Source organism: Cornus florida, unplaced genomic scaffold (genome assembly GCF_030987335.1).
Source record: "Cornus florida cultivar Cherokee Brave unplaced genomic scaffold, ASM3098733v1 CherokeeBrave_3.0.0_Hap2_Chr11, whole genome shotgun sequence".
Taxonomy (NCBI): Eukaryota; Viridiplantae; Streptophyta; class Magnoliopsida; order Cornales; family Cornaceae; genus Cornus; species Cornus florida.
In genome coordinates this window covers 97,655,886-97,670,877 of record NW_026775581.1, presented here as the reverse complement: position 1 = coordinate 97,670,877, position 14,992 = coordinate 97,655,886, and the positions used below count along the sequence as shown (strand labels likewise).

The following is a 14,992-nucleotide window of genomic DNA, read 5'->3' as shown; positions in this document are numbered from 1 at the left end:
TGAATGACAATAACTATTTTATTGTTTAGTTGAACCAATTTAAATTTAGAATGAAATAAATTTCAAATTGTGTTTTCCAAAATATCCCTCTTAAGAACAAATAAATTAAAATAATAAAATGACATTCTTTTATAATTTTTTTAAAATAATAGTAGCAGTGGTGGATGGTCCTGACGATGGAAAGCAGTAGTGGTGTAGGTGGTGATGGTGGTAATGATGGAAAGCGGCAACGACGGTGTTATTGGAAGGTAACAGTGGTGCTGATGGAAGGCGGTGGCAATAGTGTGGTAATGGTGGAAAACGATGGTGGTGGTGGTGGAAGGTAGCGGTAGTAGTGGTGAAAAGTGATGGCGGTGGTGGTCTGGTGGTGAGAAGCGGTGGCGGTGGTGCTTATGGTGGCGACGGTGATGGAAGACGGTGCCGCTGGTGGCGGAAGGCAGTGGCGGTGGTGGTGAAAGGCAGTAGTAGTGATGGTGGTAAAATAAGGTGGCAACGGTGGTGGTGATGGTGGAAGGCAATAGTAGTGTTGAAATGCGGCGGCGGCGGTGGTGGAGAAGGCAGTGGTAACGGTGGTGAAAGGCAGTGGTAGCAGTAGTGTTTATGGTAAAAGGCAGTGGCAGTGGTGGAAGATGGGTGATGAAAGGCGATAGCAATGGCGATAGTGGTGGAAGGTGGTGGTTATTGTGAAAAGCGATGGCGGTGGCGGTGGCGGTGTTTGAGGCAAAGGAAGGTGGTGTTTACGACAAATGAAGTGGTAGTGGTGGTGGTGGAAAGTAATAGGCGATGGTGAAAGCCGATGGTGGTAGTGGTGGTGGAAGGCGGCGATAGTGGCGAAAGTCTGTGGCCGCAGTGGTGAAAGCCGGAGGTGGTTGTGGTATAGGTAGTAGTGGTTTTTGAACTTAGAACATGGGGGCTTTTTGGTAAGTTGAATTTTTAAAATTTTTTATTTGGGAATGGAATGGCTATTCCATAGGTTTAGTTGTGGAATGGATTTTCATTCAAATGAAATGGGCATTCCCACTTTAAATTGCATACCAAACAAATTAATGGTTGGAATGGGCATTCCATTTCTGCACACCAAACATAATATAAGAGCGTAAAAGGGACAAAAATTAAGTTACATAGAATATGAATCCGAGTAAGATAGCGTGCAGGCGCAGCAAAACGCGAGAGCAATACCAATTTATAAAAATTGTGTGACTTATATTATAATTATTAATTGCAAATTGCAATTCTATAAATTCTCTAAAATTATCAAAGTACCCTCATGAATGAATATTTATAATCCTAATTCTTTTACCTACCTCCGTTCTATTATAATTAATTTAATTCAAGTGCTTGATAAAAATATTATCACATGGGTTAAAGTTGATTAAGGGCAAAATTGTCATACTATTAAGTTTATTAAGGGCAAAATTGTCATACTTTACAACATGGTTTGTCATTCATTTAACGAATATACGATTGGAAGGGGCAATTGCAACAATAAATGTACCTTGGGTGCAGTTGGCCCTATAATCTACGCGCTTTTAACCCTTACGCTAAAGATGATTAAACTGCATTGATGAACCGTCGTCATTGCAACGAATACATGGGCTAGAATCCTCATGTGTGCCTTATAATATGAACCAAATTGTACATTTTAGTTTGGCCCGATTTATCATTTCTAACAATTTTTTGCGCAACATTATATTTGACACTTAAAATGTGCTATGAACCATGGCGAGTTTTTATTAGTTGTGTAACTAAGGTAAAGTTTGAGGAGATTGAGAAGACTCTACTAAGCTTTAGTTTAACAGACTCTTCACAGTTGAATTTTTTTTAATCTTTATTTTAATATTGTTATTATTTTTAAAATAAAAATTTGGGTTATGTTTGGTCATGGTCAAATAGGCTCAATTTGGACTTGATGAGTAGGTTAAGCTCGTTTTAGGCTTAAATTAACATATATTATTACTCAGTAGTCACTACGCCCCATATTAGATGTTCATATTTAGAAATTAGCGTTTTTAAAATGACATGTAATTAATGCATTGTACTCTTTTAAAATTACTAACTTGTCATTTTTAGTTTAGATATGTATAGTTACCAAGATTGACATTTTTAAAAAAATATAAAAGATAATGATGAAAAGACAAGGTTTATTCGCTTTGACTTTTGAAAGTGAATAATTAATTTGGGATATGGAGGCCAATTCCGAGAGATTTCAGGCAAGTGATCGAATCGGCTCTGCTAATGATTCTTCTGGGAATGCTGTTGAATCCTCTTGAGAGATGGAGTGAATGCCATGGCCAACCTATTTCTTTTGACAGGCACAAGTGTCCAAATTTGATTCAAGCACCCGAGTTCCGTGGGAATGAATTGCGTAACGTATCTTAGATTAAGATCGTTTTAGGAGTAGTAGTAATAATATATGTGTAGTGTTGGGCTTGATTTAAATCAGTTGCTTTTAAGATTCCCGAGAATGTGGAAAAATACATGCTCAATTTCATCCAAATATCAAAATTAGGGTCGATTTTTTATTTATTTAATTTTATAAAGCTGGCACAATTTACCCTACTCCGTATTCACTTTTGGGTTGGCCCAAACTCGTGTTTGTTTACTTAGACCATGGAAGAGGACCATATTTGCCAACAAAATGAAAAACCAGGGTCCCGTCAAGAAAGAACTTAAAATTGGGGTATATAGTAAATTGCATCAAAATTGGAGCATCGCAAAACCCTCTTTCTGTTTGCTCGGACTCAAAAAAGACCCATGCTCGCGGAAAGCTATCTGAGGTACTTGAATAAAAACTCTCTCTCTCTATCTATCTATACATATCTACACACACATGCATGTGTGTCTGTGTATATTAATCATCCCGATCGTATTTGCTGGGTGACGAGTTCGTTTACACATCCGATTACAAATATAACTGAGGTGTAATTTTACATATGTTTTCCGTTAATATTGGTCATTTGTTGCTCACTAAACCCTAAGTACTGCACATTGAGTGTTTGGGTTACATATTTATATGCCTTTCAGTTTTTTTCTGCAATTGAGTGGTAGCAATCATATCAATTATATGCCTTCCATTTAAAGTAGACACACATGTTTTCTACAAATGTATATTGTGCTTTAAAATTTAATACGTAGCATTATAAGCTATACATTACTTTGTAACTGTAATTGCGTTAGTAGATCCTATCCTGATATCATTTGAATTCTTCTTTTTAGATGTTTTAAAGCATCAGTATAAATTTATTATATGTCTTTGCGCACTTGGGTGGTTCTGTGAATAATTTAAGGATTGTTGAGAGGTATTAGGGATCATAAGACTGATTGGCTACATTTATCATCCCTTTGGGCTGTGAGAAATGTCAAGTTTTCTCCGCACCATTTTCACAACTCATGGGGAAGTCCACGAGATTTCGAGTTAATTAAACAAGACCCATTGGCACGAACATGGATTCCGTGCAGAAGAACATGGCCGATAAGATAGATTTTAGGAAAGTAGGACATGAATGTGCATAAACTCAAAAACATTTAAATTTATAGTTTTATATGTATTTGGAACTTATATGGGACAAACGTTTAAAGTCATCCAATGCTGGACTTGTCTTCACTGTTCCATTTGATACAAGATCTGTTTTCCTAAATATTTGACAGGCATGAGCTGTTCCTGATACATATCTAGGAGCATCCAAGGAATTTTGTATTCCATGTCGACATGGCTCCTCTCAATAATTACCCACACTTTATCACCTGAAAAAGAAAAATGTCACTGCAGTTTACGTTTTTATCTACTAAGAAATAGGTTTCCGCAAAAATGTAAAATAAAAATGATGGAATTAAATAGAAATGAAGTATTTTTTGCCATTATAGAGATGCTACTCCAACATAATTTACCATATTTGATTTTGTTTATGAGAATAAATAAATAAATAACAGAAACTAGATTTTGAATATTAGTTCATGTTTTGAGGATGGGAGGGAACAGAAAGCTCAACTCATCTGAATTTAATATAACAGTCTGGCTTAGCTGGAGAATCTCTTATTTGCTCAGAAGCAGCACAGGTTGGAACATGATGTTCAACATTTTCTTAATATTTATCCGATCTTCAAAGAGACCAATGGAGGGTAAAGCAGAAGAGATTGCTGAATTTATAAAAGTAGTTGAGTCAGATTTTATCTATCAGATGCTATATGTCTGTTGGTACATGAGGTAGAGAGAGGGAGACGGTTTGAGATGGGATTATAAAAGTTTATGTCCCCGAACGAACTGAATACAAGGGCACTACTATCTGCATCGTAGGTGGGTGGAATATGTCTTTTCCTCCTTCCAAAGATCCTAAGAATGTGAAAAAAGCTGAAAATTGATTCCATAAAGAAAACCTCAACTCATTTGAACCTAATATATTGATTTGTCTTAGTTGGAGTGAATTTCATTTTCTGAGAACTAACCACCGGAAGATAAGGAGAAGAAAATGAGGAATTTACCAAAGCAGTTGGGTCAGATATTAAGTATTTACGTGCCATATATGCCACCCATGTTAGTGAGAGAGGGCGAGTTGGTTTGAGACAGGACTATATTGGTACGTGTCACCATATTGAACTGAATGCATGTGCATTACTGTATATATTCCTAGTAGGTGGAATATATTTTGTTAATCCTTTCAAAGTTCCAAAGGTTACGAAAGACGTTGATAATTGATTTCCAGCCACATTATTGGTCCATGGTGTTTATTTCATTCTCATTATATTTTACCACAGGTGTTTTGATTACCGTGAATGCATCCTATATAACTTAAAGTAACTGAGAAATTAATTTTCATACTCCTACTTCCCTTTTGTGACCAAGAGCCCATCCTTGATCGAAGCCTAGTTTTGATTCCTTAGCTTGGTGCAAAAGGGTGACTTTTGATAAAGTGGAAGGGTGGGACAGTTTATTGTTCCATTCAATATGGCGGGTCAAGGGACTGGAGATTATTTTGATATTAATCTAGTTCATTCGAATTTCTATGCTCCCTTTATGCAGGAGTAATTTGTTTGTTAATGCTGTTCATTACCTCATATATTATCATAATTGTAAAATTTCATCAGCTAATTTTTTTTGCTGGAATGATTTCTGTAAGTTATGAAAATTACTTCTGCAAATTTCTTTCATGGTATCACAATGGGCAATGTCTTTAATTTATAGATTTAATCTTTATGTAGAACTAAAAGAAAGAGGTCGTGTTAGCAAATCAGTTCATATTCAGTGTATTTTGTGATTGGAAGGTTTGCAGTTACTAAGAAGCATTATTTGACACGTCTGATCCAATGGCGAGCCCTGACAATGGTGCTAATAAGACCGTGAAACGAAATCTCCCTTCTTGGATGAGTTCAAGAGACAGCGAGAGTAAATCTAATGGAAATGGTGTTGTTGGACCTGTGGAAAGTAGTGAAGGGGAAACACGTGAACAAGCTAAAGAGTGTGGCAAAGAACATGGTGGTAGTGCACCCTCCAAGAAAAACCAAAGAAACGTAAAATCTTCTTCATTGAGTTTGGATGCCACAAACTTCCCCAAACTTCTGGTAGTAAAGCAATCTAAATGTGGCATTACCAATCTACATGGTTTTGTTTTTGTTTATCATTAGCAGAAGAACTGATATTGTAATCATGATTTTTGTAGGAAGGGGTTGTATTCGTACTCTCAGGGTTTGTTAATCCCGAGCGCAGTGTATTACGGTCTCAGGCTCTGGAAATGGGAGCAGAATATCAACCTGACTGGAACTCTGATTGCACCCTCCTCGTTTGTGCATTTCCAAACACCCCAAAGTTTCGACAAGTCGAGGCCGATTGTGGAACTATTGTTTCTAAGGTTTAATTCTTTTCATTTTGATTTATAAGTTGTTCATAATTTGTTAAGTGTGGAAAGTAATATCTGATTGAAGGAAGCAACTGTCCATCTTAGTCTTTGATGCCTCATGTACTTTTGTTATATGTTTTAAGGTTGTTTTTCTAATATTGAAATGATTTAGTTTTAAGTCAACAAGATGTCAATGAAGAGACATCTTGATATTTCCTTGGTTTGTCAATTTCATGCTGCATTCTCTATATATATATTTTGGTAAGTAAGAATAATTATATTAACAAACAAAATATAATACAAAATATAAAGGCATGCATGCCTTCCTATATACAAAGAGAGAAAACTGTATTAACCAATGAAAAATAACACAAAAATATGAAGACATACATTCCTATATACAAAGAGAGCAAAAAGAATGAACTCTATACCAATAAGAGAAACAAAAGAACTAATAAAAAAAAAAAAGAAAAAAAAAAGAGAAACAAAAGAAACAGATACCATTAACCACAGAGAAAACGTTATCTCTCTGGATAAAAAGCAGAAAATATCTGTTGCAAAGAAGCAGTGACAGAGGGGTCCAATGGGGGCAACTACCCCCACTGGACTTCCTCATTATGTTGATTTTGTATGTAAAAGTTTTAGTAATTATAAAAATTCCTCCACCGGGAACTTACAGAATTCTCGAAAAAGACCCAACAATTTTCTAAAAGAAACTCTTCTTACTCCAAATTCAAAAGAGACCCATAACTTTTCTCCTCACTGGGCCCACACCACAAGGTTTTTAACCAAAAGTCAAACTAATCATTGCTTATATAGTTATATATATAATTATATAAGTAGTGAGTTATATATATATATATATATATATATATATATATAAGTAATGAATAGTTTGACTTTTGTTTAAAAAGTATGTATTGCAAGAAAGCGAGAGAAAGTGGTCCCGCAAGATTGTAAAATATATAAACTAGGAAGCACGGATACGGGCACGACACGGGTACGACATGATTCGGACATGGCGATACGACAAATATTAAAAAAATAGGACATGGACACGGCAATAATATAATATATTATTATATAAAATAATAATAATAATTTTTATTCATTTTATCCATACAACCATGAATGAAATCACTAATTTGGAGCTTAGAGCTAGATATATGCTGTTTATTTTTTATTTTTTAAAAAATTACATCATTTTTCTAATTAACCTATAATATATTTTAAATTGCATTGGATCCATCCTTCTAAAAAAAAAATTACAAACATGCAGGGGTGGGCCCACTATGAACTAGCAAAACTGTATTCTTAAGGGTTGCCCCCATTGAAGTGAATTCGTAGCTCTGCCACTACATAAAAGAGAAGATAACCAACTAGGAACCTATCTAGCAAAATAGAATCGGATATTTAACGGGAATAAAAAAATAAAAAATAAAATCAGATAGCCCCCATTCTCGTTGGATCCAAAAATTAGACTGGGATGAATGGATCTGAGTAAGAGGGAAAAATACGAGTCTAACAGCTGTGATGGTATACATTCTATTGTTTCTTTCAATCCATACGTCGTAGTAAACAGCAGCAGCAAACATCACTCTATGGACGCTCTTCACCAAGAATATACCTTTTAACTTCTGAGAAGCCCATTCAACCAATGAGTTAAATCATAGGTTAGGTTAGGGAGTTCCAAAATCTGAATGTGAAGGATCAATAAAAAAAACAGGTGTTTGGTATCTTCACAACTCTCCCTGCAGAAAACAGAGCTCATAGAGTCAAGTTGCCCTGTGTTTTTCCAATCTATCTTGGAAGCCACATAATAATGAACATTAAGGGATTAGCCATTGCAGATCAAACCAGAGAAGACCAAGGGACTCTATTTCTTTGGTCTGAGATTCTAAGTTGCTCCCAAGCATCTTTGATTTGGAAATCACCATCTTTTGAATCCCAAACCGCTTTATCTTCATTATATACATTGGGAAGGTTCAATGACATAGCCTCAGACCTCAAATCCATCAAGTCATCTTATCTCACTGTAGGCCTTTGCCAAGAACTATTATGCATCATACTTGTTAAAAAAAAAGAACTATTATGCATTATGTCTGCAACCTTTGCATTGACCACCAACCAGTATAACTATTCACACCCACCCATTTAGATAAGATGATATGATCATTCAGGAGCCAATTATCAAACCACAATGAAGTAAATTCCATTACCAATAAAGTGTTTGATTTTCAACCTCACTTTATCCTGAGCTGTAAAACCTTTCTCCAGCTCCAAGAGCATTTCCCAGGTATTTTTGTAGTCCAAAATTTTTGTCTTTCAAAATATAACATTCAATCCTCCCTGCCCATAGAGAATTGGATGGGATTTGGCAAATGTTCCATAGATGTTTAGAGGTAGCAGTAGCTTGGTTCCAAGTGTAGATATCCTTAATATCGGTCCCTACTTGGGGAACACAGACATCAGTGATCAGCCCAAGCTAAAATAATAGAATTTTCAATCTTGATTTAAATTTAATGCCATATTTCCTATAATTAAGGTAGGCTATTTGATTAAATTATGGTTTACATCTTTTGTGTTCATCCTTTTGTTTGATCTTCTACGTACTGTTTGTATAGTCCGATTGTAATGCGTTATTTTGTTTTCTTTTCTTCATCCGGTTTTGTAATATTGAGCATTAATGTTGTTTGTTTGGAAAATCGCTTCTCAAGTTGGCTACTAAGATTGAATATATAGTCGGATGCGGTCTAGCTATTTTAGAGGTCCACGAATGTCTTTTAGAATCTGTTTATCAACTAACATCTGCTATCGTACCCATTTTAGATTAGCAGTGGGAGCTTGTTATTTATTGATTTATTTGGTACAAAGATAGAATTTGAAAGAAAGTGAAGGTACGAAGCATGGAAAAGCTACCCTAAGGATAGGAATTTGTCTTCCCCCTCTTATACTGTCTCTGGGGGAGTTTTTCATCTTTTTTCTTTGTAAATTTTTTACTTTCTTTCAATTAATAAACCAATTATTATCGAAAATTTAAAGCATGCACGTGTGCAAAGACGTTATGTGTGTGTTTCTAATGCTTATATGCATGTGTGCATTTACTTCAAGGCATATACGTCCAAGTTTCATGTTAGTTTATCTGACAGTAATTGGTTTTGGAATGATTAGCTTTGATAGCATTTGATGTGTCAGATCAGGTGCAACAGTCCCCATTTAATGTAACCATCTTTTGTTGGGCCCATCACATGCATATATTTGATTCTTCTGTGTTTATTTGGTGAATGTTACATTGTTACTCCTTGCAAGTAATATGATGATCTTGACTTCGTTTGGCCTTAGGAGTGGATATCAGAGTGCTACACCCAGAAAAAGCTTGTTGATATTGAAAGTTACCTAATGCATGTTGGCAGACCATGGAGGAAACAAAATATTTCCCTTGGAGTCAATCAAGGTCTCTCTCTCTCTCTCCATGTGTGTGTGTGTGTATTTCTGTCTGCGGATGGGTGAGTAGGGAGGGGATATATTATTCTGGTTGAGAGTGATTACTATCTGTCTGCATATGGGTGGGTCATGGGTGTAGGGAAGAGAGGGGGGGGGGGGGGGGGGGGGGGGTGTGGTGTTATATTTTTCTGATTGAGAGTGATTACTAGCTGTAAATTGTAATGAACGTGATCAACATGATGCATATGTCCTTTTGCTTTTGGTTTGCTCTGATTATAAATAGGGTTGCAAATGAACCGAGCCATTCATGAACAGCTCGGGCTTGGCTCAAGCTCAGGCTCGCTCATTTAGTAAACGAGTCTAAAGGCCCATGTAGTTGTTTGTGTTTATAAATTTGTCCCATATCTATTCCACTAGCCTATAAGCCTACAAGCCCAATAATCCATAGATTTATAACCACCGTTGGATTACACTTGTATTGCACATGTTATAATTTAAGAAAATAATAGAAACCCTGGCTCTACTCGCAAACAGCAGTCACAGGAGACCTCTCAACATCCATCACTGATCCACAACTACTCTAGGCAACTGATGCGATGATCTTAATCAAACAACAACAAAGGTTATTACTCTCTCCCTCCTTCACAATCTTCGCTCTCTTTCCCAACCATGTTCTCTCTCTTGATAGCCATTTTTTCCTTTATTTTGACCACCATCTTCTCTCTCTTTCAGAACCATGTTCTCTCTTGATAGCCATTTTTCCCCTTATTTTGATGGAGTTATGAGGGTATGAAGAGTATAAACTGATTTTATGAAGAACATAGACTGATTGTGGAGATTATGAGGATTGGACAAATGATTTCATAGTATGCGAGGTTGAGCCGAGCCGAGCCTGAGCACTCTTCTTACCTTGGTAAGCCAAGCCCGAGCAAACCAAAGCTCGGCTTGGCTCGGTTCGGTTCATTTGCAGCCCTAGTTATAATCATAAAATAGTAGTTTCTGCTTTTATGGATTACAGACAATGGAGCTTGAACTGATACATGCATATCTATGTTTAAAAGGAAAAAAAAAAGTAAGAAGAAGAAGATTGAATTCTTTCAACTTTCTAAGATAGAGCTATATGGCAAGGATCATCTCAGCATTCCCTTCCCCTTGCATCGTCTAAAGATCACCAAACATTTGTTAATGTAAGGTATTATGTCAATAGAATTTATGTTGGCAAATTTCACCCAAAGCTAGTTTGTATTGTTTATTTTAGCTTTTGATTATTATTTCAAAAGTTAGTTACCCTTGGTCCAAGGGAAAAGGGGGAATTCAAAGCCTCAAGCAAGAGCAAAAGGTAAAATCAGCTGATTCAGCTCTTAAATTATGCACTCACCAAAATTAGGATTCATATGGATTCATTTTTATCATTAAACATGTTAGGCTTTTCAAATTACATGTTTTGATCTTCAAAATGCATAAAACTGCTTTAGAATGTTTCTATTTTCGAAATTCTTAAGGAAAAATGACAAGTTAACTTACCCTTTTTACTAATAAAAAAGGATGGGAATTTTGATTGATCTATGGCTTAATGAAAACCCATTGGACCAGTTTTGAGCGATCAAACATATTTTTGATAGAGGAAAGCCTGCAGAAAAGGAGTTTCCAATTAGGATTACAACTCTTTTAGACTCCAAGGTCCATATAAAAACCCTAAATTTTCAGAAATCTATTGGTGATATATGCTTGTAAACACCAAGCATATCTAAGCATACCTAGAGGGTATACAGCATTGTGAGACATACTTGAGTGCATTCTAACAATTAGGTTGCTAGATTTAATTTCTTTCATTCATATCCGTGCTTGGATTAATGTCTAATTAACCTAGTTGTAAACCTTTGTTTATATTGGATTTGATCTACTTGGATTAGGTCTCACGCTTTTTCCCTCTATGTAAAAATCGTGTTTATGTGCGGATGCTTTTCATGATGTTCTTCGTATATATTATATTCTATACCATGAATGATTTTTACCTGCTTAATTGTTAAGTCAAAATTTGAAATTTGGTGAGGAGTTTAAAATTTGAATTTTTGTTCAAGTTATGTTAAATAGTTGTCTTCTTCTCGGTCTAGTTCAGGCCATTTTGTGTACTCTGACTATTAGATCTTGGGTTACGATGCTCAGCCTTCAAAAGGTAAAGGTTGCCCTCCTTTCATTGTTAACCCGTTTTGCATGTGTCTTTGTAACGTGAGTTGAGATTTACATGCATGTAAAGGTAGGTTACAGAACTTCGAATGGAATCGACTGACCATATGCTGACAGCAGTGTAGCCATGTAGTTAGAGTTAAGTTAGATGGATTATATGCATTGCTACATCCATATAATACTTGAAAAATAATGCAAATGATGTATTTATACTATGGGGTACATACACACACTAATCCTTACAATTTGTTATCTGTTAAGGCTAAATTCTAAGTGCATTAGTCCATTGTACCTAATGTTTTTCCCCCTTGACCATGTTCAGCCATATTGTTACTTGTAAGTGAATGCAGTGTATCTTAAGATCAATTTTACATCATATTCTTTAAAAATTGAAAGATCACTAGTTTATTAAGCACATTTGATATCTCTTCCTCTCATAATCAATGTACAAGTTGCAATAATCTAATGTCGAAGATAGGCACCTGTTTATTGTCTCTTTTCTTTTTCTATCACGTGTTAAGGAGGGCACTCTTTTTTCTGCTGGTTTACTAAAAAGTCTAATTTCCTTAATGAGTGCTTGCAGATCAAGAAGCATCTTTGTCTATGAAATCTCAGAAGCCAGTAGAAACAAAATCACGTTCAGGGTCAACTACCTCTGCATCGTCCAAGGTTGTTATTGATTTTTAAACATGCTTGTGTGAATGTGATTTTTCTTTAAATTTAAGTGGCATTTAATCTATATGCAGTGAATATTTGGTTTCTGTAAGCATATTATGGAGCAGCTTAGCAAGTCTCCTATTATTGTTCAAAGCAAGAATAGAATTTTCATTTTGTAGAGATTTCAGAACTGCGCAGAAACTTTTATAGGATTAGAAAGTGGGCTGCATATTTGATTCAGCACTTAATTTTATATTTAGTCACGATGATCTGTTTTTTATTTCATATGTAAAGAAGATTGGAGCTTCTAATCCTGCTAAAGAGCATTTCTCTCCTTCTAAAGTGAAGAAGTGGGCTACTGAGGATTTAAACAAAACCATCTCATGGCTGGAGAGCCAAGAAGAAAAGGTAAAGCTTGCATTGGTGTAGTTATAATGTGACCTTTTTTGTACATTTGCTATGCGGGCTTATTGCTTGGAGTTGCTCTTGTAATTCTGTTTCACTCTTGGTAACCAATTAAAGTATGAAATTTGTGTATGGACTTGCAATTTTATTTTGTTCTTTAAGCATTTGATCATGGACACGTTTTCAGGTCATTTACTCTCACATCTTCTTGTGTATGATCTGGATATCCTAAGTTAAATCACATTTGTTTTATTAATACAATGGGTTAGGCTTAACAAGTCGTCTGTCAGACTTCGGAATTAGCATAAAGTTCGTATCGATGAGCAATCTTATTTTTGTTTTTTGGGGGAAAAACTGCCATTCAGATTGATGTGTTGAAAGGCACTGAAATCTGAATTTTGTCTACTTATTTGTGTATTTGAGTAAGTGATATCCAGTGCGAACCTTATCTTTCCTTTGTTGATTTTAACAGCCAGAGCCAAGCGAGATAAAGAAAGTCGCTGCTGAAGGGATACTGACTTGTTTACAAGATGCCATAGACGTTCTTAAGCAAAAACAGGTATACCATAATTTCATTTTTTAGCAAAAAGATGGGCCCAACTTCTGATTTGATTATCCTATTTCCAGTGTGCGGTTTACTCACTAGGAAATAGGATTTTTGGATATACAATTTATCAGCATCTCTCTACCAGTCCTGGAATTCATCAGTCACAAATCTGAAAATATATGCACAATTAAGTGAGCGTCAGCATTAAACACAACTGTGACAATTGAATGCAATTCAATTGGTATTCTGACCGTCATATTCGTTAATTGCAATGTCAAGATCATGTTGGTTGTTACCAACATTATTTGGAGATAGGATGGCTTCCATAATATCACAAGAATGTTTATTTGCTGATCATTTGTTTTCTTCTGTGATACTTAAATTTTGGTTAATAGGGTGTGTGAGATTCCCGAATCCCGCTACTAATAGGATCGGTAATTTATTTTCCTTTCCTTTTACATTGTTAAATAATAGTTGAGGATTGCTGCTGATAGCTATGAATCATTGTCTGGTACAATGGTAAAAGCTTGAACTGGCAAGTGTGGGAACGCAGGTTTGAATATGTGAGCAGTCACTTTGTGCAAAATAATGCCAAAATTAGGTATGTTTCTAGTACACTCCTCCTGGACCATCCGTAGGCAGGATCAATATTGCATAATAGTCTTGATGCCCTTGTATACTTTTTAATTGCTGACTCTATTACTTCGATGTTAAGCCGCTTGCTGACTGCTGAGCATGAAAATTTTAAAAATCTCTGTTTGCTGAATGGAGCACTCAGATGCCTACCATTGCTTTCTCTTGCCCTTTGATACTTCTTTCTTCTTTTTCTTTCTTATTCGATGCTGGATTATTCCAATTCTATACATAGCTGATGTCATCTAACTGACCCCACTGATCTTTTAGCAATACCAAGTCATTTTTTTGGCCTCACTTGTTTGGGGCAGTGAGCTGGCAGGCCTTTTTAATCAACAATTCAGAAGTCCTGCTCGAAATACAGTTTTTCTCATTCTGCTGATTCTTGTACTGTCTTGATGAAATTTTTATCTCTCTGCACCATTTATGTGATAATAGTTTGTTAATGATTGCTTTTTAAAAGCTCAGATCCGTACTTCCTTGTGGCTAACGTATGTTAGTTTTGACCTGAAATATCCATAGATACTGCATTTTCATTCCTTTTCTACTTGTGTATAATGAACATGTGATTAGGAGATCCAACAAATAACTGAGCAGTGGAACTTCATTCCTCGGGTGGTTGAGGAGCTGGCAAAGCTTGAGGGCAATGGAAATAGTTCGGCCTCATTTCCTAAGGAAGATCTTTACAAGCAAGCCATGGCATGTAAACGAATTTATAAGGCAGAACTTAGCAGTTTAGATGATGATTTGTCAGTGAAGAAAAAGCTGAAGACTGATAAAAGTGAGAGGAGTAACAAAGATGTTGTTGCATGTGATGCAGCAGCTTATGACAGTGATGAAACTATTGAGATGACAGAAGAGGAGATAGACCTTGCTTACAGTACCATAGCTTCTAAGCTTTCCAAGCCCTAAGCGAAGTTCCCGAATTCGAGATGAAGATTGAAGCTGGTTTAACTTCATCTGTGTGCATGTGTGATGAGAGAGAGAGATCCACTTGCTGATGTGCAGTCTTGGAACCATGTGGCTACCTCTGCATGTATCTCCTCTGTTTATTTGTGTTGTCCAAAATCTCTTCTTGTACAGCCACTGAAATGCATTTGTTTTTATGTTCTAAATTTTGTTTTACACCCTTGCATTATCTATTCATCTTTGAGCTGATGTAGGATACCCTAACAATTTACCCCATACTCTTCTGGAGTCAAGGTGGCTTGTATGGCCCATGAAGCATATCCATATGAGTTATAGTTACCCACCCATGAGAAATAGGGGCTTTTGCTGCCAAGTTGGA

General features: G+C 36.0%; 1 protein-coding gene across 5 annotated transcripts; it reads left to right on the top strand.

Moving 5' to 3' along the window:
• Nucleotides 1-2,636: 2,636 nt before the first annotated feature.
• Nucleotides 2,637-14,829, top strand: LOC132283029 (DNA-repair protein XRCC1). Of its 5 annotated transcripts, none has more exons than XM_059784901.1 (8): nucleotides 2,637-2,777; nucleotides 5,260-5,556; nucleotides 5,655-5,843; nucleotides 9,174-9,285; nucleotides 12,046-12,131; nucleotides 12,417-12,527; nucleotides 12,997-13,083; nucleotides 14,278-14,829. In XM_059784901.1, exons 2-8 carry the CDS (start codon nucleotides 5,302-5,304, stop codon nucleotides 14,614-14,616), a joined length of 1,179 nt encoding a protein of 392 aa, XP_059640884.1. In that variant the 5' UTR covers nucleotides 2,637-2,777; nucleotides 5,260-5,301; the 3' UTR covers nucleotides 14,617-14,829. The 5 variants fall into 5 exon arrangements, with proteins under 5 accessions (XP_059640884.1, XP_059640880.1, XP_059640883.1 ...); XM_059784897.1 differs by having other exon boundaries at nucleotides 12,414-12,527; XM_059784900.1 differs by having other exon boundaries at nucleotides 2,708-2,777; nucleotides 5,268-5,556; nucleotides 12,414-12,527.
• The last annotated feature ends 163 nt before the right edge of the window (nucleotides 14,830-14,992 follow it).